This window comes from Choristoneura fumiferana, chromosome 6 (assembly GCF_025370935.1).
Source record: "Choristoneura fumiferana chromosome 6, NRCan_CFum_1, whole genome shotgun sequence".
Taxonomy (NCBI): domain Eukaryota; kingdom Metazoa; phylum Arthropoda; class Insecta; order Lepidoptera; family Tortricidae; genus Choristoneura; species Choristoneura fumiferana.
Window position 1 is genome coordinate 16123837 of NC_133477.1, and position 26955 is coordinate 16150791.

General features: G+C 39.3%; 3 protein-coding genes across 5 annotated transcripts in view; all 3 read left to right on the plus strand.

Annotated features, from left to right (window-relative positions):
- Positions 1-26955, plus strand: part of ckn (CRK like proto-oncogene, adaptor protein) — a 364715-nt gene that overhangs the window by 98352 nt on the left and 239408 nt on the right. The gene's annotated exons all lie outside the window — the stretch shown is intronic.
- On the plus strand, positions 1673-8230 carry LOC141429189 (protein rolling stone-like). The gene is made up of 4 exons (XM_074089447.1): positions 1673-1923; positions 4106-4216; positions 4985-5177; positions 5598-8230. The coding sequence occupies exons 2-4, from the start codon at positions 4135-4137 to the stop codon at positions 5815-5817; spliced, it is 495 nt and encodes a 164-aa protein (XP_073945548.1). The 5' UTR covers positions 1673-1923; positions 4106-4134; the 3' UTR covers positions 5818-8230.
- Positions 18398-26948, plus strand: LOC141428505 (uncharacterized). Its single transcript, XM_074088497.1, has 9 exons — positions 18398-18780; positions 22585-22698; positions 23110-23305; positions 23365-23453; positions 23701-23814; positions 23882-23995; positions 24063-24207; positions 24598-24741; positions 25921-26948. The coding sequence occupies exons 1-9, from the start codon at positions 18483-18485 to the stop codon at positions 26117-26119; spliced, it is 1413 nt and encodes a 470-aa protein (XP_073944598.1). The 5' UTR covers positions 18398-18482; the 3' UTR covers positions 26120-26948.

Consider the following 26955-nt stretch of genomic DNA (forward strand, 5'->3'; position numbering starts at 1 on the left):
ATATGTTAACTACGCCGATAAAATAGTATAAATAAAATATTGATAAAAAAAATTGAGGTTACGTACAGTCAAGTGTAAAAATATGAACTTATTCAAAGTTTCAAAAATATGTACCACAGACTCTTGTTCCGACGTAATAAAGCCGTAGTAACATATTTTTGAGTGGTTCGAATAGATACTTATTTTTGCACTTGACTGTACATCCCATAAACGTAAAGTGAGGATGTTTTGTACGACCATTTTTCGATTTAAGCATCCGTTTGCAATGGCTTTGATATGTTAATTTTTGATAGAGCTTAATGTCCCCCAAATCGAAAGTAAGTTATATAATTAAAATTATGATAGTTAATAATGAATTGACGGCTTATCAGGTTTACAAGTTAACGAACAAGTAATAGTCAATCAAAACGTCCCTAATAAATATTTTCCGTATGTTACGGCACTCTACACTGTCGTGGTCCAACATGCTCTTGGCCGGTTTTGTCTATCCATTAGAAAGAGTATAAACTATTTGCATCCATAATTGACAAATCCTAGGAGGGATCACTAATTAAATTATAGACCCGATAAAATAATTATTAAAATCGAATTTATACGACTAAATTGCTATCGAATCAATTGAATCGTGGTTAATCGATACTGTAAACCCTTTCACAAAAATTTTCATACTAACCTCGCTTTGCCTGTCAAGGAAAATCATTATGTTCTACGGTGAGTCAGAAATCAAATGCGACACTTTCGCACGGCGTGACATCACGTGTAACTTTAATAACTGGCTATTATTTATCTTCATCATTTATTGTTTAATTGACAAAAGAAAAATACGTGTCCTATATTATTATTTATAACTGACGACGGGCTAATTTGATTTTCTAGGAAAATAGCCCATTAGCATTTTCGGTCATGTCATGATTTAATTTGATAACATGGGATTAGCAATTTCGCGATGTTTACTAACGAACAAGTTATCTAACTGTTACGACAGCTGCCGCGGCCCGACAGGCTTCACTAGACGACCTTGTCCGAGTTCGCCGACACAGCAGCTTCACTCTCTTTTTCTTTTTGGCCCACAGCCATAAAAACAGACCACTGGCAGTTATGCGTATTTTTTTTCCAAATGGACCCATATTGTTTTATTGCAGATTTGGTGAATGAACCAAGGTTAACTGCTGCTTCATATATGACGCCGTCGTGATAAACTATGGCGTCACATTTTTAGGTTTCCCCAATGTTTTTCCTCGGAAAGCTTCAAGGAATTACTTTTAAGTAATACTTTTTCTGGGTTTTTCTGAAGTTAATCTTACTTACCTACTCGTATGACAAAAAAAATCTCAATAAAATGCATAATGATTATGTGAATTGTATTATTATTATTATTTTTTTATTGATTTACTTTCTTTTCACAAAAAAATATTTGGCAACCCTTTAATATAAATTATATTAAATTAGCCTGGAGTAGTGTCCCGCTAATGGTCAAAGGCATTCCCCCATTTTGTCTTTATTTATATCCGTTATAATCCACTTTTTGATTTTACGAAATGAACGATTTAAATGAAGGATTTTTCAATTTTGAATTATTAAGTAGATAATAAAGGATTGTCTGACGTTTTGTGAATCATTTTTTGTGACATAATTGGATACCATTGTATAAAATACAACATCAATTAAAATTTCTCGTAGAACTACTTAGGTTTTCACAGAGTATGTTTATCACGCTAACAACGTCCGCGCTTTCGCAACCACAGTCCACGTGCCTCGCACGTCACGTACTCGCAGTGTACACGCCATCGACACGCTCATACATTTTTCATAACCCTTACTGTGTGACGGAGCATAAGCAAGCATTGCGCCTACGGCCCTCATTTCTGCAATGTTTGTATGTGATGTAACGTTGTCTCGATCAACGCGACATTAAAAACCGATGTAAGTAGGACGAATGCTGTTCAAAAAAATGTGATTCTTCCAAAAGCCATATCTGATACCTCAGCCAGCAAATGTGTGCCAGCTTAAACTACACTCAATTACCATTACCATTAGTGTAATTCATTGATATGGATCTCCGCAAAGTAACACCTGAATCAATGACCTAATAATAGAGGTTATTACTTATAATATAAGGGACAACCGGATACCCTAGTAGGTAGTAAGAGAACCTAAGTGCAAAACTGGTCCCGGGTTCGATCTCCTGTCGGAGCAAATAATGGTATGAAAAATACGAGTCTTTGATGTCTAATAAAATAACGTAACTACGAGTATATAAGTATTCATCTATAGATATAGGTATGTTGTCTGTTGCCAATTTCCCATAAGTTTTGCTTAAGTAGTATCATTTGGGAATAGAGTAATAAATTAAATGTTGCAGAATGTTGACTAACCTTCGTTTTGCTGATGACATTGTTCTCTTCTCTACATCGGCAATGTAACTGGAAAATATGCTCCAACAATTGAGCACGACAAGTCTTGAAGTTGAACTTACGATGAACCGGTTAAAGACACAGTTAATGACGAATAGCGTCAAACGTAGAGCGGTAGATGGGCAGGTAATAATTATATTACACATACATATTGATGTCGACGAATACACTTACTTGGGCCAGAGTCTCCTTCGAAAACAGACAAGGCAATTAAATTGATAAACGCATTGAAAATGCCTAGAGAAGCTACTGGTCCATGAAAGGGCTAATGAAGGGCAAACTTCCTTTAAGCCCGATACGCAAGCTCGTCGATATGTGTATCCTGCCCATCCTACGGCGCTCAGACCTGTACCATTACCATGAGTTTACAGTGACCGTACACGATAGCGACGGCGTAAATTATTTGTAGAGGCGCTGTACGATTCTCCGTACAAATAATTTACACCGTCGCTATCGAGTACGGTCACTGTAAACTCATGGTAGTGATACTGGTCTTTGATTGAGGCTCAGAAGTCCAGACTCAAGATTTACCAGCGAGCTATGGAGCGGAGTATTCTAGGTGTTCGGAAATTTGATAGAATCAGAAACACCACCACCACCACCAGATGGCCTAGCAGTTAGAGAACCTGACTACGAAGTTTTAGGTCCCGGGTTCGATTCCCGTGTCGGGGCAGATATTTGAATGAAAAATACGAATGTTTGTTCTCGGGTCTTGGGTGTTTAATATATACTTATTTAAGTATGTCTCCATATCTATATAATTATATTTATCCGTTGCTTAGTACCCATAACACAAGCTTTGCTAAGCTTCCTTTGGGACTAGGTCAATTGGTGTGAATTGTCCAGTGATATTTATTTATTTATTTTACTGATCTGCGCTCCAGAACTCAAATTGTCGATGGGGGAATGAAGACCGCCAAATTAAAATGGGACTGGGCGGGACACGTCTGCCGCATGGATCCGGATCGATGGGCCAAAGTAATCACCGATTGGATTCCATGCGACGGGCACCGGAGCAGAGGCAGATCTAAGAGGAATGGCGGAACGACTTGGACCGATTCCAGTCAGATTGGCAAGAGCTGGCCAAGAGTAGAGACAAGTGGAATAAGAAAGGGGAGACTTTTGCCCTGCAGTGGGACACATTATAAGCTAGTTTTTTTTTTAAACGATCTGATGCTAAGATTGGTTTTTGTATTTTCGATCTGATGCTGTTAGTTTCTGATGGCTTTTACAGGTTAATTGTTGTCAATTATCCGGTTATATTATTTATTATATATTTATTTAAATTAAATGGTCAAGATGGGATTGATTCTTTAAAACGATTCCTAGCACTTAACAGTAATGAAATGACTGATATTAGGAATTGAGACTCTATGTTTACTTATAAATATGCTATAACTAGAACAAATAAAAAAAACAGAAAAGAAATGTAAGGAGCAGGGAACCCAACCTAGCTCTTCGACACTCCGGAGCGCGTACTGCACCACCTCACTGTTTTCATTTCACGACGCCATGCAATATTTTCTCAAGACAGTTAATTTCTATTTTTATTGAGCCTTAGCATGGCTTCTAACTGTTGTGAATTGGTGCTACTACCCCTCTATCGAACGCTACGCCAACATTGCCAAGCGTGACCTACTACCTTATTATTGAGCGCGAATACTACTTATTGTCATTTGTTTTATTTACAGAAGAGGGAGTGCCGCCTTGGTATGTGAGCATGTACTGGTTGCTGTTCAACATCTCGGTGCCGATAGCTGTCACGATCACCTTGCTTTATTGGATACTGCTGTTTGACTCAAGTAAATAATGCTTTTTAATCTCGAAACTCAGAGCGCTTTAACAATGAGCAGATCACCCTCAACGGCACCAACTGCGTCTGCCAGCAAAATGACTCTGTTGTTTAGTCGCGATGCTTGGGCCTATACGCACGGCGTATTTCATAGACGCAGACGAATACATTTATCTGTTCTTGCTGTACAGAATAGTCGGTAGGTCTGTGGCAGGCTTATTCGGACTTTGCCGTGACACGCCGTGTGCATGGGCTCTTAAGTGCTGTGCTGGTAACTGTTTGGAGTCCTTCCCAGCCGCACCGTCAATTCCTACATGGATCTTAACGTCTAGCCGCGCGAAAATACTTTAAGAAGTAACCTTTGACAATAAAATAAATACTTATTTATTGACGGCGTTTTCACCTTCTAACTACGTACGACAACTTTTTCGTTCCAGTAAAGCTGTCGATCCAATAAGTAACTAATCAGTCCTAACGCTACCACGAATCCCAGCCTCCAACTTCTCCAAGAGACTTCCAGTTATCTCGGTTGAAAACGGCTTGCATGCGAATTTAAGAAGGACATTGCGTCCTTGTTGGTGGACGTCCTACGCTGCGCATGCCGATCGGCGGTCTCCGCTCGATTCTCCGCCATCAGTTCTCTATGGCCTACCTATTGCCACTTCAACGAGCTAATTCGCATGGTGTCGGTGACAGCCCTCTGAGCAGCCCTCTTCTGCCCCCACCCCCCTCGGCAACGCTCTTTACTAGGATTATTAAGCTGATATGTTTTATGCAGGTAATTATGAGACGCGGGACAGCGCGTTTTGGCTGGACATGATCACGCACGGGTTCAACTCGGCGCTGGTGCTGGCGGAGCTGCTGGCGTCGCGGACCCCGCTGCGCTTCGCCCACGTCTACCAGCCGCTGGGCCTGGGGCTCTGGTACGCGGCCTTCACCGGGATATACTACGCCAGCGGTGGCACTGATGGGTAATTCTACTCTACTTGTAATTATAAATATTATGAGACAGGTGACACCAATTGACTGCCACTGCAATTGACCAATTGGCTTTAGAGCAGCGGTTGGGAACCTTTTGGCAGGTAAAGGCCGCTTAGGGGCAAAATGACGCAAAGTATTGAATCAAAGAGATACATGTGCTTTTTATTATAAAAGCCAAAGTAAGCAATGCAGTTATCGGGTACTTTTCGTTGTCATTTTACAAGTCATGCTGACTAAAGTTCGAAGTACCTAGTCGATTTATTTTTAAACGTTTTGCATGTTTTACCTTAAATACACGAAAACCACCTATTCGCCATAATCTCTGAAAATTTTATTATTAATTTTAATATTCAAAACAACTTATTAGCTATGCCTTTTGTTATTACCCAGTGTGTTACTCTCGCTTTCAGTAACGGGAACCCCTTTATCTACGGGATCCTCAGCTGGGCTAACCCTGGGCAGACGACCGCGCTGGTCGCGGCGAGCACGGCTGGCGTGCTGGTGGTCTACACAGCTCTCTGGGGCCTAACGTTGTGTCGGGACAAGGTGACGGGCTCGCTCATCCGCACCACAAGCCATGACCTGCCCTACACGCCACCAGACACTGACATGCTCTCTAGGATAGTTTAAAATGGTTTGATTACTATAGCGCTCATCTTCAACATGATATCCGCCTGGAGATTGATTCGTCTTGTGGTATACAAGCAGACATAACTATCAGAAGGTCGTGAGTAATCAAAGTAATTGTTTATTAGTTAGGGTGATTTAAAATCAATTCATTCGAACCCTTAACCACAAACATTACCTTGACCCTGACCCTGACCCTTGAGCTTAATTCATTTGGACCCTTGTATACCACAAGTGAAGTTTCTCTCCGGATGTTATGCCAGTTCAAAGGACGACGACTACGAGCCTATTTTCGCAAAAGTCGTCTTGAACATACAAAAATACTACCTACTTATTAAGTAATAGTGGCATAACGTGAACACCTCAGATAAAGGAAAGTATTGTACCCTATTTCTGTGATTGTACCCACCTATGGACAGTTTCAGCTGTAGGCATCATTGTTATCTTAAAAAATAAAAGTCAGAACGCAACGAATTGTATTCGGTAAGTTTTGCTGAAAGTCAGTGCTGTCATGCTCGTACCTACATAAAAAGGAACTAGACGGACAGAATAAGTAATAAGTACTACCGTAATGTTTTTATTTTTTAGGATATCAATGCTTTATGCTCGTAGATAGGCTTAGAATATAAAAAAATCTGCAAAGTTTTCAGAAAGTTTAAACCCAACTGGTTATTGCGAACAAATCATGAACTAACAATGGTGGAAGTAAATGGTAAATGGTTTTCTCGCTGTGTACCTGTTTTTCTGTAGCGTTTACTATTTCTGGTGCGCAATAAAGAGTCATTGTATTATATTGTATTGTAAAGTAGAAGACACTAGATATCTATAGGTACTTAATTCGTTTCTTTGAATACAACAGAACCACAGAAATATTAAATTGTAGTACCTACATTCGCAACTAGAAGTACCGCGATTTTTCATCGAGATCCAATCTCTATCGTGACGGAATCATGAAATTGAGATTTAAATCTGGATGGCACCCAGATTCGAATCCTCGTTATACTGAAATGAACAAAAATAGCTCATTAAACACGCAATAATACATATATGAAGCTCAAACCTGATGACATAGAGTCAAAGACTAGAACGGGAACGTTTTCATAGTAAATGTCATTCATTATGATTGCCCGTTTCAGGTATTGCGATCTCACTACGGCATTTTCTGTGAAAGTATGTGGATACTTTCACAGAAAATGCCGTAGTTAGAAGGAGTAAATTACGATTTAATTAGATAGTAGGCAATATCTACCTATACGGGAGAAGTTCAAAAAGTAGGATCATGCAAAAACCGTCGGTTTTTTACGTGGTCCTTCTTTTTGAATAATAAGTAATAATAATAAAGCACCAAAGCACCAGTTACTGACATCAAAATTAAATTACCCATAGAACTATATAGTGCGACTAGGATCTCAATAAACAAGGGTACCTAAAGTTTGCATTAGGACAGGGCACTTTATTTTATTTGCATTATTAAATTGTTATTATTATTAGCTTTTATTATCAGTGTTTCAATCTCAAACAAAAGGTACAAACAGCTATATTCTGTAAAAAGTTAAGTTTTACAAGACCGCCGCGTTAGTTCCGTTTTTTGCCATATTTATTAGGATCTTTCTCGCACTGTATGGTTAAGACCGACGCACACCAGATTATAGATGACGGAGACCAGTTGTTATGTACGAAACTGTATAGAAAGATGCCAGACCAAATTCCTGGCTTGCGGCTGTCTATACAGTTTCATATTACAACTGATGCGTGTGCGTAGTGTGTATCGGTCTCGATTTTGTCTGATGCACAACAAAATGTTTCATTATTATAAGTACCTATTCTAACTATCGGTATGTACTGTCCAACGTTTTGAACTCCATCTATACCTTTACCGATATTGTTTTATGAATGTGTAAGTAAGTGATATTGTCTGATAAAAAAAAAAACATTTTTACGCTATTAATCCCGGTTTCCTGGTGGAAACTCTCTGGTGAGAGATGTACGAGGAATGTGTTTGTCAGGAACCAATAGAAACGCTTCGTTTACCTCTTCTCGCTCCGCTCAACTGTTTCCACCAGAAATGTGCTATGCGAGGTGAGGTAAATAAAGCGTATCTATGGTTTATGAAAAACATATTCCTCGTAACACATCCTCGCACATTATTAGTGGAAACGCTGCCTTACGAGTAAAGCGAAGTATTTTTACAATCTCACGTTTGACTTTATAAAATAATAAGCCTCGATGAGATTAAGCAAAGATACTTTAATAAATATCATTCCGTATATTGTGTTTATACTGTAATGATTGCATTATTAATGAATATGTAATATATATTGTTTCATTGTATATTATAATAATATTAAGGACCCATGTAATTTGAATTACTGTAAATATTAATAATTAGAAGTATTTTTTAATAAACTCTGTGATGGATAATTACTAAATACTGCAATGTTCGTTTTAATAATTGGTTTAACTACAAATTTACCTTTGCCAAATTACCCCCGGAGATTTTAGAGTTTTTAGCGTTCAATCAGTGTAAATTTTCATACTCATTCGATCCTGGAATAATGTTACAAAGAGTTAAGAAATGTACCGCAATTCTTGCAAACAGTAAACAGTCGTAACGCTTATTTTAATCTGTAATATTTTATTTACGAGAGTTGGTGTCAGTTGATAGTTGTTGGAAGTTAACTTCAATTGTGGTGGCTAACTGTGAATAAAGACAAGTGGATTTGTGGCAAATTGGAGGAATAATTCAAGATATTAAGACTGAGTTGGAGCTGTCGGTTTTACAACTACCCGATTTTGCACGCAGAAAAAAAAAATAGCAACAAGACGAACAAATAAAATTTTAACGCCTACACTTTGCAACTGCAAAGTTACCTACTCTCCACTTTCTATCTACAGGCGCTATATTTTTACCAATTAAGATGAAGTGTAAGGCCTGCCAAAAAGTGGTGAAGGCTGTGGAAGCAAAAACGTGCCAGAAATGCGCAGCCAATTACCACTACTCCTGCTTGGGAATTAGTTTGGAAAACTTCAATAAGGAGTCCAAGCAGACAAGGTCAAACTGGAGGTGCCCGGAATGTAAAGCCGTGGTGAAACGCGGTGACAACTCGAACACTCCCGTTAGAACTCAGGATACATTCATCTCACCAATCTCAACGCCAACTTCCACTAACAGCGAGGGAATTGAGGATCTAAAGGAATATTTTAATGTAAAATTGAGAGAGGCTACAGAAAAAACGGCAACCGACGTCAAAAATAAAATCACGGCGGAAACCAAAACACTGAGTTGCGCAATGGAAGAATTGAAAGCGAGCGTGAACTTCATATGTTCCCAGTACGACGAACTGAACAAGCGTTTTAATGATAAAATCATACTAATTCAAGAGCTTCAGGAAGAGAACGCCAGTCTTCGAGGTGAGGTCAGGGATATCGGCAAAAGGCTTGCAGACATGGAGCAGCGATCCCAGGTTAGCGTTGAGGGGTGGGCCGCTGCCGAGAAAGACACTGTCGAGAACCTCGAGCTTCGTGAAAAAATCAAGGAGATGAACACAAAACTTGCCGACATCGAGCAGCGGTCCCGCGCTTGTAACGTCGAGGTGCAATGCGTCCCCGAAAAGAAGGACGAAAACCTTCTCGTCTACATCAAGAAACTATGCACAGCGGTCGGAAGTCAGCTGGCTGATTCCGAAATAATAAATTTTCACAGAATTCCTAAGCAAAATGAAGAATCCAGCAGGCCAAAGTCTATTGTTTTAAAATTAGCAAGTCCGAAACTTCGTGACGGATTCCTGGCAGCTGTAAGAAAGTTCAATAAAGCCAACGCGAGCGACAAACTGAACACCCTTCATTTGGGCGTCAGTGGAGACAAGCAGCCTGTGTTCGTGAGCGAGCACCTGTCACCGGCAAACAAGAAGCTACACGCCGCGGCGCGCATTGCGGCCAAGGAAAAAAAGTACGAATTTGTGTGGGTTCGCGATGGACGCATTTATATGCGGAAAGTAGCAAACACTAAGGCACTCTTAGTGCGTAACGAGGAGTTTCTGAAGTCACTGCCATCGAGTTAATAGAATACTGTTATCGCTAAAGTTTTCTCAATATATTACCAAAATGTGCGAGGCTTGCGGACTAAAACTGAGGAGTTTTTATCAAACGTACTGAGTGTCGAGTATGATGCAATCATTTTGTCGGAGACGTGGTTGAATGCTTCTGTTTTTGACCATGAGATATTTGACGATAGATATAATATATTTAGGAGGGACCGATGTACCACTTCGTCACATGACACGAGGAAAGATGGTGGGGGGGTTTGCATAGCTATTTTAAAAAAGTACAAAGTTGAAAGAAAATGGCAATGGGAATCGAGCTGCGAGGACTTGTGGGTGAGTTTCAAAATGGGTAAAGGCAGTAATTCTCAATACTTTAACATTTGCGCAGTATATATACCCCCGCCTGTATGCCACAACTATTTTGATACCTTACTCACAAAATTAAGTAATGTGATAAGCAATTGTGTAGCGGCAAAGTCGTTTAATTTAATAATAGGTGATTTTAACCTACCAAATATAACCTGGGTCTTTGACCCTGTGTTAGCTTCATGCAGTTTAAGCAACGCTAATAGCATATCTGAAAACATGCTTGTGGATGAAATGCTTTTCAATAATTTAACCCAGAGTAATTATATTGCGAATCACAATAATCGCATCTTGGACTTGGTGATGTCGAACTCGGCTCATAACCTAATAATTTCTAAATCGTGTCACCCCCTTATTGGTTTGGATTCGCACCACCCAGCACTGGAAATAGTAATTCGCCTAAATAAAAGCATAAGGGCTTTAGTGCCAAGTCGTGATTTGATACCAAATTTTTCCAGGTGTAATTTCGAACTTGTGAATGAAGAGCTATCTCAGATTGATTGGCCGGAGACGTGGAGGCACACAACTAGCGTTAATTGCATGGTTGATATTTTTTACACGATACTATCAGAAGCTTTAACTAAGCATACTCCTATGTGCAAGCCGCGTAGCGATCGGCACCCAGTCTGGTTTAGCTTGCCACTAATAAAATGTTTAAGGGAGAAAGCTAAATATCACAAAAGATTTAAAAAATATGGTAACCCGATGGACAGACTGAGTTTCGAGCGGCTGCGAAATCGCTGCGATAGTATGCTTAAGGAATGTTTACGTACATTTAAAGCGAATGCTTCGAGTACTCTCCGCACCAACCCAAAATACATATGGTCGTACATAAATGGACTCAAATCCAATAGCTATTCGATCCCAAATCGAATGACTTCTGGGTCCAAGACGGCTGTGGGCGGGCAGGAGATCTGTGATCTCTTCTCAGAGCATTTCGAGGCGGTATACAAGTCGAGACCGACAACCACTCGAGGGCCGGCAACTGGCACCTGCACTGATTCCAGCAGCCATGGTGGTCAGTGGTCATTGAGCAAATGTGAGCTAACAGAAGAGGAAGTTTTTAAGAGTCTATCGCAGTTGGATCTCAGTAAGGGTGCGGGGACAGACGATATACCGCCGTTAGTTCTTGTGAAGTGTGCCAAGTATTTAGCAAAGCCGCTAACTACTTTATATCAAGAGTCACTGAAGCAAGGCGTCTTCCCGGCCAGATGGCAAACAGCACGTGTAACTCCCATACACAAGAAAGATGATGTCACAATAGTTTCACATTATAGGCCGGTGTCGATCTTACCTGCTCCTGGGAAAGTGTTCGAGTCCATCATCCAAAAAAAGATATATTGGCATGTTAAACAGCAACTTCATGCATCTCAACACGGTTTCTTACCCCGCAGATCGACCACTAGTAATTTGGCAAGTTACGTTAATGATTTGGCCGAGGCATTGGACAGCTCAAAAGAGGTCCACGCAATCTATACCGACTTTAGCAAGGCGTTCGATTTGATCAATCATGATTTTCTCATACGTAAAATTGAACATATGGGTATACACGGCTCGCTGTTGCGGTGGTGCGAGTCTTACCTTAAAAATCGGACTCAGTTGGTGGCACTTCGCGGTTATAAGTCTCGAGCCATTGTTGTCCCATCCGGAGTCCCACAGGGATCACATTTGGGGCCGCTATTTTTCTTGATTTATATCAATGACCTCGCAAGAGACATCCGCTGCAAGTTCAAGATGTATGCCGACGACCTGAAGGTATATCAAGTCATAGAAAATAATTCTGATATAAAATTACTTCAGGACGATATTAACAGAATTTCAAATTGGTGTACTTTGAATGATATGGTACTAAACGGTAGTAAATGTGTCCATATAAAATTCACGCGAAAGAAAAATTCCACAACGGCTACCTACCATCTGAATGGGATCCCACTAACTGAAGCGAGTAGTATACGCGACCTTGGAGTTCTGGTTGATGCTAAACTAAGTTTTCGAAGTCATGTGGAATCAATTGTAGGGAAAGCGTCTCAAATGTCGGGGTTTATTGCTAGACAGATTAGGACTTTTAATGATCCTTCCGTGATTATCCCCGTATATAACTGCTTGGTCAGGAGTGTACTTGAGTACTGTGCTCCAGTTTGGAATCCGGGATACAAGGTTCACTCCGACCGCATAGAGAGGGTACAAAAACGTTTCCTGTACCACCTAGCTTTTGCGCAAAATAAGTGCAGGAGTCTCACGTCATACGAAGAAAGGCTAAAGCATTTTAAAATGGAATCTCTATTTGATAGAAGAAAATCAAGCGATATCCTGTTTCTGTACAAAGTCATACACGGTCTGGTCGACTGTTCTGAACTGCTTGAACGTATTAAAGTGGTTGTACCGCGAATGGGCAGTCGGCTGTGCAACAGAAAACCGTTCTTTTTGCCCTGCTGTCGCACTAATATAGGTAGACACGCGCCTCTTTATAGAATGATTGCATCATATAATGGAGTTAAAGAAAGCCTCGATATTTATTCATGTTCGTTGGCCTCTGCTAAAGTAAGAGTAAGGCAAATGTAAATGTTCATCTAGCGTAAATGTTGTACTATACATATGTAAACATATTAAATTCACAAGTAGGTATTGTTGTCAAATATTCTGTCTTCCTTGTTCCTTGTTTTGGTTTTAGTTTATTTTCTCTTTTGTATTAAGTTGGAATTAGTTTTATAAATAACTGTTTACCATTTGTGTAAGTTGTGTCTACTATTTTAGGATATACATGAGAGGTATGCTAATATTAAGAAGCATAAATTGTGTAGGAATGATGTACTATCCAGTTTGTAGACCAATTAAAAAAAAAAAAAAAAAAAAAAAAAAACAAGCACGAAGAGCAGGTTCTTACTTAGGTATGTCAGATAAGCGGATTTGCCCATAATAACTTGACTGTACCTTAACACACTTATGCCGGGAATACACACATCTGTCTATATAGCTTTATTACCACTGAAATGGACCATTGATATGGATGTGGTGCAATTTCACCAGTGTGCGGCACTGTGCTGCACATGTATGCCATGCCATACCATGATGGACTCACGCGCGTTACCTACACATTCGAGGTGAACCACGTACGAGTATACAAATTACATTACAGCTTCGTTGGTTGAGACGGATCCGCAACTCAGTGCGTGCACTGTTTGTATTCTGCACAAAATGTTCGTAAACAAATGTGCTGTAAGAAACTATGGTGGAATTACACCTTAAATAGCAAACCACTGACCTGTAGGTATATTTCCGACTATATCTACATAAGTCGGTAGATGGATCATGATAACAGCGCACCCATTTACGTTTAAACTTAAGTAATACTTAACAAATACTAAAAAAAGAAATTAACTACGATAATTTTGACATAAATTATAAAAAACAAGACAAACAAATAAACAAATCATCGTATTGGAATAAAAAAAAAACTTTCTCTAATTTGTTAAAAATAAACAATAGCCGCTTCTGCAATAAAGCCGCTATAAGATTTGTTCGTAGGATGGTAGGGATGGTCGCTTACTATGTCTGGTGTACAATAAAGAGTCTTTGTATTGTATTGTATTGTATATCAAACTCACAAGGAAAACTATACTTAACGGTTAAGTTTTCTTGAGAATTATTAGTAGTTTAAGAGTAGGTAAATAGCCTTAGTTATAAAATATACCTAAACTTGGAATATTCCGTACAAAATACGAAATCCTTAGAAAAATATTACTTCATTTTTTCGTAATGGCTACGGAACCTATTGCGGGCGTGTCCGACACGCTCTTGGCCGGTTTTTCTTTTTTAACACCTAGACAGACGTGATACTTGTACAAACGTAACAAACGCAAGGATCGTGTGTTCGACTTGCGTTTGTATCGATATGTCGGCGGCCGATCGTAAAATCCGCCAGATCACGAAATTCCTAGGAATATCGTGAAACGCCGCCATTTCATGATATGTCTAAACGTTGGCCAGGCATATCACGATGTGCCTGAGAAATAATACGGCAGATCGATTAGAGCAACGCATTCGTTGATATTCCTAGCCCTATACCGGGCACATCGTAAATAGTTTCTTTTTTGGCCACTGGTGGCGCTGCGTATGCAATGGCGGCCGTGACCAGCTGACCGGCCGTCTTTATTTAGCGCGAGAGAAATGTCGGCGTCGCAACAAAATGATCTTTAAACCGAAAATAGTGATTGAATTCAAAATAGAAGTGCAAAAGAAGCTTTTGAACATCAGCTCCGTTCTTTTTATGTGAATCAAACGGATTCTGTGCACAATGTGAAAAAACCATGCACGTCTGCCCGTATTTTAGAGGTTAGTATTTTGTTAAAGTATTCACTAGTTGTTATTTATTTATATAGAAAAATTTAGGTACGACGAGCGAAGCGAGGAGTGGTTAGTATTAATTGTGATCACGACGCACAAGCCGAGTGAGCGAAGCGAGCGTGCCGCCGCGCGGCCGGCGAAGTGCCAGAACCGATATGGCGGCGTTTCATGATACTGCCTAGGAATTTCATGATCTGCCTAAACTGGCCAAATCATGAAATGGCGGCGCTTCATGATATGCCTAGGAATTTCATGATCGGCCTAAACGTCAGTAGGCAAATCGCTAAACGGTGAGTTTTGAACGATATGGCGGATGTCCCTTAGCCAATTCATGAATTGGCGGCATTTCACGATATGCCTAGGAATTTCGTGATCTGGCGGATTTTAAGATCGGCCGCCGACAGATACAAACGAGCGAAAATAAAAACGTCATTTGGAAGGGCCCTCATTATATAAAGAAATATGATAAGATAATGAAAGAATATGAAAGTCTCTCATTATACACCGTGTCTTTTTGATATCTGTTTAACTTCGGCAGACATTGTTAATTGCTAAATTGTAAAATAAACAAACTTGAAAAAGTGACATTGACGTGACACATAAGAGAGGCATCAAAAAATCCACATATAACACATATTTAACTTTCTTTTGCTAAATATGTTTGAATTAAACACGGATTAGTTATGGACTATCAAAAACTTCATAAATTAAGGACCTTTACGCTGTTTTGCTGCTAATAATTAATTATCTTACGTCTTGATAGGTATCTTTTAAATAGTAAGAGTTAAGCCACTAGTGTCTTGGAGAAATTAACTTCATTTAAACTGTACCACTGATGAACGTTTCCACCAGTATGTCAGGGATTATTCAAAATTATTCAAAATTATATGTAATAAAGCAAAAGCAGCCCATGTAACTAATAAAATTAAGTCCTCTGATGATAAAATTAAAACAGTTTGGAAAATTATAAATACTGAAACCGGTCGACGTAAGAACGCGGAGTCCTCTATATCGTTAAAGATTAACAACGTATTAGAAACGGACGCGGTTAAAGTAGCTAACGAGTTTAATACCTACTTCTCTAAAATCCCCATCGAAACGACAAAATGTCTCGCGTCTTCCCCAAAGTTAGCTGAATCGCTCTTAAAACAAAATGTATCTATTCCAAACTTAAGTAATTTTAAATTCACGCATGTCTCTCCCTGTGACATCATTAAGACTTTTAGATTATTGAAAGTAAAAAAAACGGAAGACTTGTGGGGGCGTCTCAGTTAAGGTTCTACATTCTATTTTAGATGTCGTTGCTCCAACTTTAGCATTTATATTTAATAGCTGTATAGATGAAGGCGTATTTCCAGATTTGATGAAATATAGTAAAGTAGTTCCTATTTTCAAATCAGGTCATAAAGATAATCCCTCTGATTATCGTCCTGTGTCCATCCTATCAGCGTTTAGCAAAATATTCGAAAAAATAATGCTGACGCAAATGATCTCGCATTTTAATACCCATAAAATCATGCATCCACAGCAGTTCGGATTCACAAAATGCAGGTCTACTACAGACGCGGGTCATAGTTTAGTTAAATTCATATTGCAAGCTTGGGAGGAATCACATGACGCTATAGGTGTATTCTGCGACCTTTCGAAAGCTTTTGATTGTGTGGATCATGATACTTTAATTTGTAAGTTAAATTTTTATGGCATTCGTGGCCTCGCTTTAGAACTCATTAAATCTTACCTCACACAAAGAAAGCAAAAGGTAGCGATTAACGGAACGGTATCGGAGGGATCTGTGGTCGAAATGGGAGTGCCTCAAGGATCCATTCTTGCCCCATTCCTGTATCTTATTTATGTAAATGACCTTACTTATATGGTAAGCCAAAAGTCGGGTATAGTTATGTTTGCTGACGACACGTCTTTACTGTTCAAGGTTAGTAGAAAAGATACCGACTTCATTGAGCCCAAAGAAACCCTGTCCGTGATATCCGCATGGTTTGCTGCCAATAATTTGTTACTAAATCCTAAGAAAACTAAATGTATTAAATTCTCGTTGATAAATTCATCTAGCTCGAATTCAGTTTCTAATATAAAGTTAAATGGTCAAACTATTGAATTTGTAAAATCAACAGTATTTTTAGGAATAACGCTCGATTCTAAACTACAGTGGGGACCTCACGTCACAGCAATCGCGGGTAGATTGAGCTCTGCTGCTTTTGCAGTTTGGAAAATACGGCAGCTAACCGATGTGGTGACGGCACGGTTGGTGTATTTTGCTTACTTTAATAGCATTATTTCGTACGGCCTTATTTTATGGGGATCTGCTGCAGACATTGAGTCAATTTTTTACAAAAGAGAGCAATTAGAGCAATTTATAATTTGAAGACGCGTGAATCTTTAAGATCTTTTTTTAAGGAAACAGATATCCTAACCCTGCCGTCGCTTTATGTTTTTGAAATAATCATGTATGTTAGGAAGAACATATGTGATTTTCCCACTAACGTCGATAAGCCAAAGGCTACTAGAAACACAGGGAAGCTTAAAGTTCCATCTTACAGACTGGCTAAAACCAAAAAGTCTTTTCTGGGAAATTGCATACGTTTTATAATAAAATTCCAAAAAATATTACAAATGAAACGGATACAAAATTCAGATCTATTGTCAAGAAGACATTAATATCAAAGGCGTATTATAAAGTTAATGATTATATCATGGACAGGGATATTTGGAAATAATTCCGATCCGCATTAGCGATCCCTTCAAATAGCGAACCTACTGTGTTAAAAATAAAGTTGTGTTAAATACTTGTGATGTATACATATCATTTAATAATATTGTAAATCTGTTTAAAAAAAAATATATATACCTCGTTGAGTTTCTTGCCGGATTCTTCTCAGCAGAGGTTTTTCCGAACCGGTGGTAGATTTTTTTTGACATTCATAAGTGCTTGTTATAGCCTAAATTGAATAAAGATATTTTGACTTTGACTTTGACTTTGTAAATTGTCCCCTTAAAGCTAATGGATATCAAAAATAACACGGTGTAGAGCACTTGAGAGACAAAGAGACAGAAATCAGTACATCCGTAGAAGAACCGACAAAAAGATAATGGAGTCTTTAGATTTACCCCTTTTCATCCAAATTATATAGTATTTATTATTATCTATCAACGCCAATTGACGTTACAAAAATTTGATACAGTTATATGGTTTGTATGACCCTGCAAGTACAACCAGGAAAAAATATAATTAGCAAAAACGCTTATAATAATTTTCTCAAATGGCAAATGTTTCACACAAAACTCGACATGGATGGCGTAACGAACTAAATGCTAGACAATAAAAAATATTATTATTTATCGATAAAGAAGTTAGATATATTGTTTGTTATCAAAATTACATTATTCCGAGTAGAAAAATATCTAATGAAGTAAGTTAGACCATTATAGGTACAGTTATTATTAATTAACTGTTCCTAAAATTCCGGGGAAGGTTCAAAATTAAACGAATGTAGACATCATTCGTACATCCACGTATTCGATTTATTTTTTGTTTAACCTGAAAAAAATTTATTTTTCATAACTGTTTATTTGTAATTTTATTCATTACGCAGAACGTATAAATTTTAACATCTCGTATCCAAAAATCACCCCTGCGGTCGACGATCAATTACTTTATCTATTATTTGACGTTTCCACTTGAAAATTCGTTACGTGTCTTCCTTGATACTTTTATGATCTACTTATAGCAATAAAACTGGGATTATTAAAACGATAATGATACTTACATCGATAAGCAGGTCCCTACCGCTCTCGAGAGCCTCACTCTCCGTGTGAGATCGTTGCCAAATAGACCGATAACACCGATTGGTATCTGAGTATCCTAGTTTCTAGTGCTAAATAGCAAGTGTACTGTGAGAAATGTTTAAGCGAATGCATAAGATATCCTGTTCGGATTTTTGGGTGTTGTCGCATGAAAGATTGAGCGATTTTTACACGTCAGCATGGCAGCGTCGGGGGTCGCCGCTGCCGCTGTTGTTTTTCCGGCTAGTGCTGGCGGCGGCATCAGTGGGGTTTCTGGTGTGGTCGCTGACCAGCGGCCAGAGTGGACTCAGCCCGCTCTGGCTGATCTACCTTACTAATTGGGGTCTGGTGATGGTTACTGCGATGGCGGTGAGCGGCTTCTTCGTATCGGCAATGATTGCGTATAAGAGACCCGGTAAGTAGAATAAACAAAGAATTACTACAATGGACTAAGCAAGACAAATTTATTCTAACGTGCTTTGTTTTTATAATGTTTTAGAATATGTACCTTTCTTCTGATTATTTCTTCTTTGTTGAAATTGCGATTTACATTAGCTCTTAAATAAACATCACAAACTTAGCTTTTTACTCAAAAATTAACTGTAAGTATAACAGCTTTTCTGCTAACGGCACTTTATTATTGTACCAACTTATTATAATCAGACCTTCAATTAGATGTAGATCAAAAATCACCAGCAACATTTGAAGCTAACTAAAAAAACAAAGTGAAATTAAATTAAGTAGGTCCCCTAATGAAATGCTTCTCTGCTCTCGGAAAAAAGATGCAAAAAAATAGAAATATTGAATGGTAGTACTTAATATCAAAATGTAATGACCAAATGACCTAATTTCAGTGGCATCAGGATAGAGTAATAAAACTTAAAAAAATATATACAGGCGCATTGACCGTAAAGATATTCCGTTTTATACGTACCTACATAGAGTCTAATTCAAAATCCACATTTTATTAAGTTTGTTGTTGATTAAAAAATGTAAACGTAACTAAGCAGGCCGAGTTTCTGAGCCTCTAGTTGGTTAGTACCTGGGTGGCCGACGGGCCAAACCTAGAAAGCACGCGTTTTCCCAGAAATAAGACCATGCTAGAATCGAAAAAACTGGAGAATCGGTTATTTGCCCCCGACAAATCCCCACGTAGCAAATTCATCGACATTGTTAGCGCCATTTTTGAGATCCCCTAAATAAATAGCCATTTCGAAAATGAGGAGCAAAAGGCGAATGAATAGGGCACATTGATTTAATTTATTTCTTTGCAAAACCTTGTTAGACACGTGGTGAAAATGTGGTTATTAGATAGATACATTCATTACACTCATTACTTTAGTAGTATCCTTGTAGTATCTTATCCTTTGATTGGGGGGATTTAAGCTAGGATTAGCAAAGTTCGGAATGTTTGATGCCGGTACTTTACGTTGGCAAAAACATTTAATAGACTTCTTTATCACAACAAATGATGTATATCAAGGCATGAGAAACAAAGAACAGTCACTTGAAGACAATGATTCGAATGCATCGCCTATTATTACGGCTACACGCACATTATCGTATCCTGAACACTACGCACGCTAACATGATATATTTTCAACATTGATTCACTCACAACAAAGAACCACCTAATTAAATTTATTTCCTTTTATTTTAATCCACTAGCTTGCGCCCGCAGCTTTGCTCATGTGGAAGAAAATCCTATTTTCTAGGAATTTCTGAAAATCCCTCCTCATCTCTTGTACCTAACCTATATACGCAGGATTTCAACTTTCTAAGGGGCTGTTGCACCATCCATTGATTAGCGTTAACCGACGGTTAAACGTGATGCCGTCTCCGTCTATTCGAACAAAACAAATAGAAACGGCTTCACCACAACTAACCGCCAGTTAACACTAATCAATGGATGTTGAAACAGCCCCTGAATGTAAGAGCACATGCTGAGCTGAGTCCTTTTGGCATCACACTACAGCGCAACGTCTCAAATTTTTTCCCTCTACTTCTATTTATGTTTTTACTGTGTTTTTGTTGTGATATAGTGTTTTTTATGCCAATAAATGTTGTGTTTGAGTTTGAGCTGGGCGATGATGAGTCAATCAGTAATTTAGAACTATTATTTTTTTATTATGCATAATGATATAAAGATAAAAATATTCAACAATGAAACATCAATAGGTCAAGGGTGCCTAATCCATGGACGTACTACCCAAACGGGACCGAGTAGGTACTCCGAAAATTCGTAGTTACGAAAATGAACCATATTGCATGGAGAGAAAGTATGTTTTTCCATAGCGCCTAGCATAGAGGCTAATCCACGATGAGAGGGATAGTTACAACCGATGCCTCGTTTTTTCATCTTGCCAGCCAATAAAATACCATTATTTAAAATCTAACGTCTATGTTGACCATGATTTTTGTGTTATGTGTCCTTACTGTAGTACTATTATTATTAAACTATTATTAGTAGCTGACTTACAATATTAGTTGCCGAGTAATTAATTTAGAAGATAATATAATTACCGGTAGCTGAGTTATGTTAATTATTGTTCGTAAGTTGGCGCACGATTTTTCATATTTTTTTGATATTGTAAAGACGGCATAATTGCCTTGCATAAGCAATTTTATAAACCCGTTGCTTAACTACACAGAAAAAAAGACTTTCCGTTGCAGATCCCAAAGAAAACTTTAGTCGCTGCACTTAGTATTTTACATGAATAAATTGAAACCTTGGACTAAGTACTTGTATATTATTTATTTCGTAATCCATCCCTCCAATTTTCCATAGCTAATGAAAAACTTCAATGATTATAATAAACAAAGCAGAAGATTGAACTTGTTTCGCAAAAATCTTAGGTATGGTCACCCTATTGAAAGGGACAAAGGGCATCGGTACTGGTACTACCTATCTTGTTGGTCATGCTTTTGAGCTGCAAGTGCTCGGTCCCGTTTAGGTAGTACGTCCATGGCCTAATCCCAATGAGAAATAGAAAGAAAGAAAGAAAGGTTTATTTTGGCTCCATAAGTACCACCTAAAACTAAGACTAGAACTAGCACTAAAACTATGTTACTTGGTGACACGACAGGATACCAAAAAGGGTCTCCACTCAGCATGTGTTGCCGCACATTATGTGCAGTAACGCTGGTTTTCTGTGGAGCCCAAATAAGCTTGATTAAGGGTCTGTCATAATCCAAATAAGAGATACTAAAAAATTAGGTAACAATATTTACAGAGCTGATAGTATAGGCATAATAGGCTCTTGGAAGACATTTTAAGCATATGATATTAAAAAACTTCGCATCTCTTTTTGGAGAAACTTCAACACCTTCCTAACTGAAAACACCCTATTACCGAGATACTTAAACAATAGACCTCTTTGATTATCTTACGGAACTAAACTTAATTTACCTACTTATCACATTGGTCATGTCTTATCACAAAATCAATTACAATACAATTTTCCCGCCAAACAAGAAATTGATAACAAACAATACATATTTTTACTACATAATCTTGAATTATATTTGGATATAATTTTAATATATCGTCAATGATTTGAAAAAATCTCGTAGCTTGAGCTTGATTTCAATCAATGCACTAACAAAACCACTTGAAATAATGCCACCCCTTGAAATAAATGTTCATAAACTTCACTCAGAAAATATACTATTTTGAGATAAGAGCTTTTTAAAGTAGTGACGGTATTTAATATACTCAGCGGCACAAAATTTGGCCCACTACATACAAAATTACCTGTTACTACTGCATACATTTGAGGGCCAAATTTTTTGCCGCTCAAAAAATCATCTAAGAAGTTTTCTTAATGCATATTAAAAATTAATAGCCTTGAGGCAAAGTAACATACCTACCTAATTTTGAAATATTGGCGCTCAATTTGATGGCATCCTATATTATGTATAAGAGGTGTCAATTAGTCACTGTCACATGCCTTGGAGTATATAAATCTAGCCCTATGAACTAATACTACACACATACTAAAATTATAGAACAGCCCGACTATAAGCACTACCACTGCCACTTACTTTAGGCTACCCTCCCCTCCCTTATATACCTTAAGTAAATAAATACTGCTACTGTGGATCATGAATGGGGGGGGTGGTTGGAGTCAGAATTTAATTGAATGTAGGTAGGTATAAAATCAGTCAGTTTCAAATTACGATTGCAAAATTTACCCATTTACTTAACTTGTTCTTTTAGCCGACGACGAGAAAACACCGTGGTACGTGGGTCTTTTCTGGATAATATTCAACGTGACACAAACCATCGCCATTGCGATCACAGTGCTGTATTGGACACTACTCTACGATGCTAGTACGTATTGCTACGAAATGTCTACAGTATCTTATTACCTTGTCAAGAGAATAATTTTGAACTCCATAACCACTCATCCACTACTGCTGACTGTACCTAGGTACCTAGGTACTTTGAATTCTAATCATGTTACTGGCTGAAAGAGCTAAAGACAATCGACAGCAACCACCAGAGGTACCTACAAGCTATTGTAATATAAATATTATTATTTATAGACGAATGATAAGGCTTTCATGCACCTACCAAAAAGCACGGGCTCGAACTTGGGACTCTCATCTTGACCTATGGCTAGTAGTTTTCTACTAAACTACCACAGCTTTCCATTCTACTACACGCTACGTTGACGTGTTGAAATTAGATATAATTAATAATGAATTTGGACTTAAAGGCTACATCGTTCATCTTTTGCAGACACGATGGTTTACGCCACGACAGCGGCCTTCTGGTTGGACGTCGCAGTACACGGGTTCAACTCAGTCATCAGCGTGGGCGAGCTGGTCATCTCCCGCACTCCAGTGCGCTGGCTGCACGTGTATCAACCGTTACTGGTAGCGGCGGTGTACGTGGCGTTCAGTGGGATCTACTATGCCACAGACGGCACCAATGGGTAGGTTATTATAATATCTGGGTCAACGTCGCACTACACGGGTTCAACTCAGTCATCAGCGTGGGCGAGCTGGTCATCTCCCGCACTTCAGTGCGCTGGCTGCACGTGTATCAACCGTTACTGGTAGCGGCGGTGTACGTGGCGTTCAGTGGGATCTACTATGCCACAGACGGCAGCAATGGGTAGGTTATTATTATATCTGGGTCAACGTCGTAGTACACGGGTTCAACTCAGTCATCAGCATCGAGCTGGTCGTCTCCCGCACTCCAGTGCGCTGGCTGCACGTGTATCAACCGTTACTGGTAGCGGCGGTGTACGTGGCGTTCAGTGGGATCTACTATGCCACAGACGGCACCAATGGGTAGGTTATTATAATATCTGGGTCAACGTCGCAGTACACGGGTTCAACTCAGTCATCAGCGTGGGCGAGCTGGTCATCTCCCGCACTCCAGTGCGCTGGCTGCACGTGTATCAACCGTTACTGGTAGCGGCGGTGTACGTGGCGTTCAGTGGGATCTACTATGCCACAGACGGCACCAATGGGTAGTTATTATTATATCTGGGTCAACGTCGCAGTACACGGGTTCAACTCAGTCATCAGCGTGGGCGAGCTGGTCATCTCCCGCACTCCAGTGCGCTGGCTGCACGTGTATCAACCGTTACTGGTAGCGGCGGTGTACGTGGCGTTCAGTGGGATCTACTATGCCACAGACGGCACCAATGGGTAGTTATTATTATATCTGGGTCAACGTCGTAGTACACGGGTTCAACTCAGTCATCAGCATCGAGCTGGTCGTCTCCCGCACTCCAGTGCGCTGGCTGCACGTGTATCAACCGTTACTGGTAGCGGCGGTGTACGTGGCGTTCAGTGGGATCTACTATGCCACAGACGGCACCAATGGGTAGGTTATTATTATATCTGGGTCAACGTCGCAGTACACGAGTTCAACTCAGTCATCAGCGTGGGCGAGCTGGTCGTCTCCCGCACTCCAGTGCGCTGGCTGCACGTGTATCAACCGTTACTGGTAGCGGCTGTACGTGGCGTTCAGTGGGATCTACTATGCCACAGACGGCACAATGGTAGTTATTATTATATCTGGGTCAACGTCGTAGTACACGGGTTCAACTCAGTCATCAGCGTGGCGAGCTGGTCATCTCCCGCACTCCAGTGCGCTGGCTGCACGTGTATCAACCGTTACTGGTAGCGGCGGTGTACGTGGCGTTCAGTGGGATCTACTATGCCACAGACGGCACAAATGGTAGTTATTATTATATCTGGGTCAACGTCGTAGTACACGGTTCAACTCAGTCATCAGCATCGAGCTGGTCGTCTCCCGCACTCCAGTGCGCTGGCTGCACGTGTATCAGCCGTTACTGGTAGCGGCGGTGTACGTGGCGTTCAGTGGGATCTACTATGCCACAGACGGCACCAATGGGTAGGTTATTATTATATCTGGGTCAACGTCGCAGTACACGAGTTCAACTCAGTCATCAGCGTGGGCGAGCTGGTCGTCTCCCGCACTCCTGCAGCAGCTGTTGGTAAAGTCGCGTCAGTGGGATCAACTATGCCCCAAATGGCACCAATGGATAGGTCTACGTAGATTGTATCTGGCTCAACGTCGCTTTACACGGGTTAAACTCAGTCGTTAGTATCAAAGAGAATATAACCACTACGTTTTAGTTAGTATGGGCATAAGTCATTAGTAAATCATATTTGGATGTAATATTACAGTATTAGGCCGCCTATTGCTTGACTTAGAAAATCTATTATGTGTAGGTATGTGAAATGAATGAATGAATGAAAAACGATTATTCAACACACACATAATAGTTATAGCACACATATTATTATATAGCACATATGTGTACGCGCTTATGTGTTTTCTGTCTGTACTGCTTACTATGTGTTGGTGTGCAATAAAGAGTTATTGTAGGTATTGTATTGTATTGTAGGTATATTACATTTTAATTAATGTTGTTCGCGTTGGTTTTTACTACAAGAACCTGTTTATTTAACAACTCGATTGGAAAATTGGACATTGTCTTTGATAACAGCAAATGACTTGCGTAGTTGGATATTTATTACTCGTAAGTTTTTTTTTTATTGCCGTCCGTAGTCGCTGTCGATAGTAGCAGATAAACCTGAACGTTATAATTCGTTTCGACATCATGTACAGTCAAAGAAACTGATTCGCGTACCAGGGTGGAACCTTTGTGCTGCTGGTGTCATATTGACATTCCATACATCTGCCAAAGAGTAAACAAGCGAATTGACTATGAAAAGGTCCCACCTGCAATTCAGTTTCTTCGACTGTACAGCAGTACAGGAGTCTGAATGCGAACTAAATAAATAGTTAGCTAAGTATTAGATGCTGTTTGGAACTTGTTCTTTGGTATATGTGAATGCGTATTTTAATATTTTTAGTCACTTGATTTCTCACACCTACAACTTTAAATACACTGGCCCTTTACTACATATTAGCTGCACGATAGTAGGTAGGTACGTTTAATTTAGATTGAGCTCAAGGCCTTTCCTCCTCCAACTACAACAAGGCGTATAAATGTTCAGTTGAGTAGTACTCATCGTATTAAAATGAATATTATGTCCATTCCAGATTTGGCGAGCCATTCATCTACCCGGTATTAAACTGGAACGAACCAGGTATGGCGGGCGCGGTCTCAGGAGGCTCCTTACTGGGCGTCTTCGTAGTTCACACGCTAGTCTGGGCGCTCGCGCTTGGCCGCAACAAACTCTCCGACATTTTTTTCCAAAGACAAACCCATGAATTACCTCATACGCACGACAAGGCGTGAATGCTTATTACACTATCAATAGGTAGGTACGTATCGTGATTCTGCCTTCACAGTGGCAAGGGAGGCAAAATAAATAATTATAGTCTGCTCTTAAATGTGGGTTATAGTTGACAGTTCCATTCATTTTGACACTATATAACCCTGGGTTAGCAGTTGACTATAGTTTAAAAGAGAACTCGGGTTTGCGCAACCCCGCCTTAGGTACGTCCTTTGTCAGGCTGGCGGAAATTTGAATTTCTCACGTTTCATAAAACATTTTTAGGTGTTGTACCATTCTATACTTACCATAATTAATGAAAGAAAAAATATCCAATTTGCATCAGGATCACGATACGATACATTGGTAGTGTCATACGCACACACTTCAGAGTGTATTAGAGTGTGGTCAATAGACCAGAGGCCGTATTGCCTAACGTTACCGATGCTCGCGATCGCAATCAAATGACAGATTTCGCAACAAAAACTGTAATTTGATTCGATCGCGAGCGTCAGAAACGTTAGACAATACGGGCTCTGTACCCGTTAATTACTCATAGTGATGACTAGGAGGGATTGCCGGACTATTTTTTAGAATAATTATTTATTTTTTAACTAGGAGTTAAGTGTTAATAAACATAGTTCGTAAATCGGAAACATTTATTTTTATATATAGCAAAATCTTCATGTTTAACACAAGGCAACTAAATAAAGTACAATTAAAAAACAAACTAAAATTGATATGTGATGAATTAAGTGTGACTTAGTTTGTATGTACAGTGCGGACGTTATCGACTTTCACTTATTAGTACTCAAGTATTACAAACAAAACAAAACAGCAACAACCGAAATAAACTAAT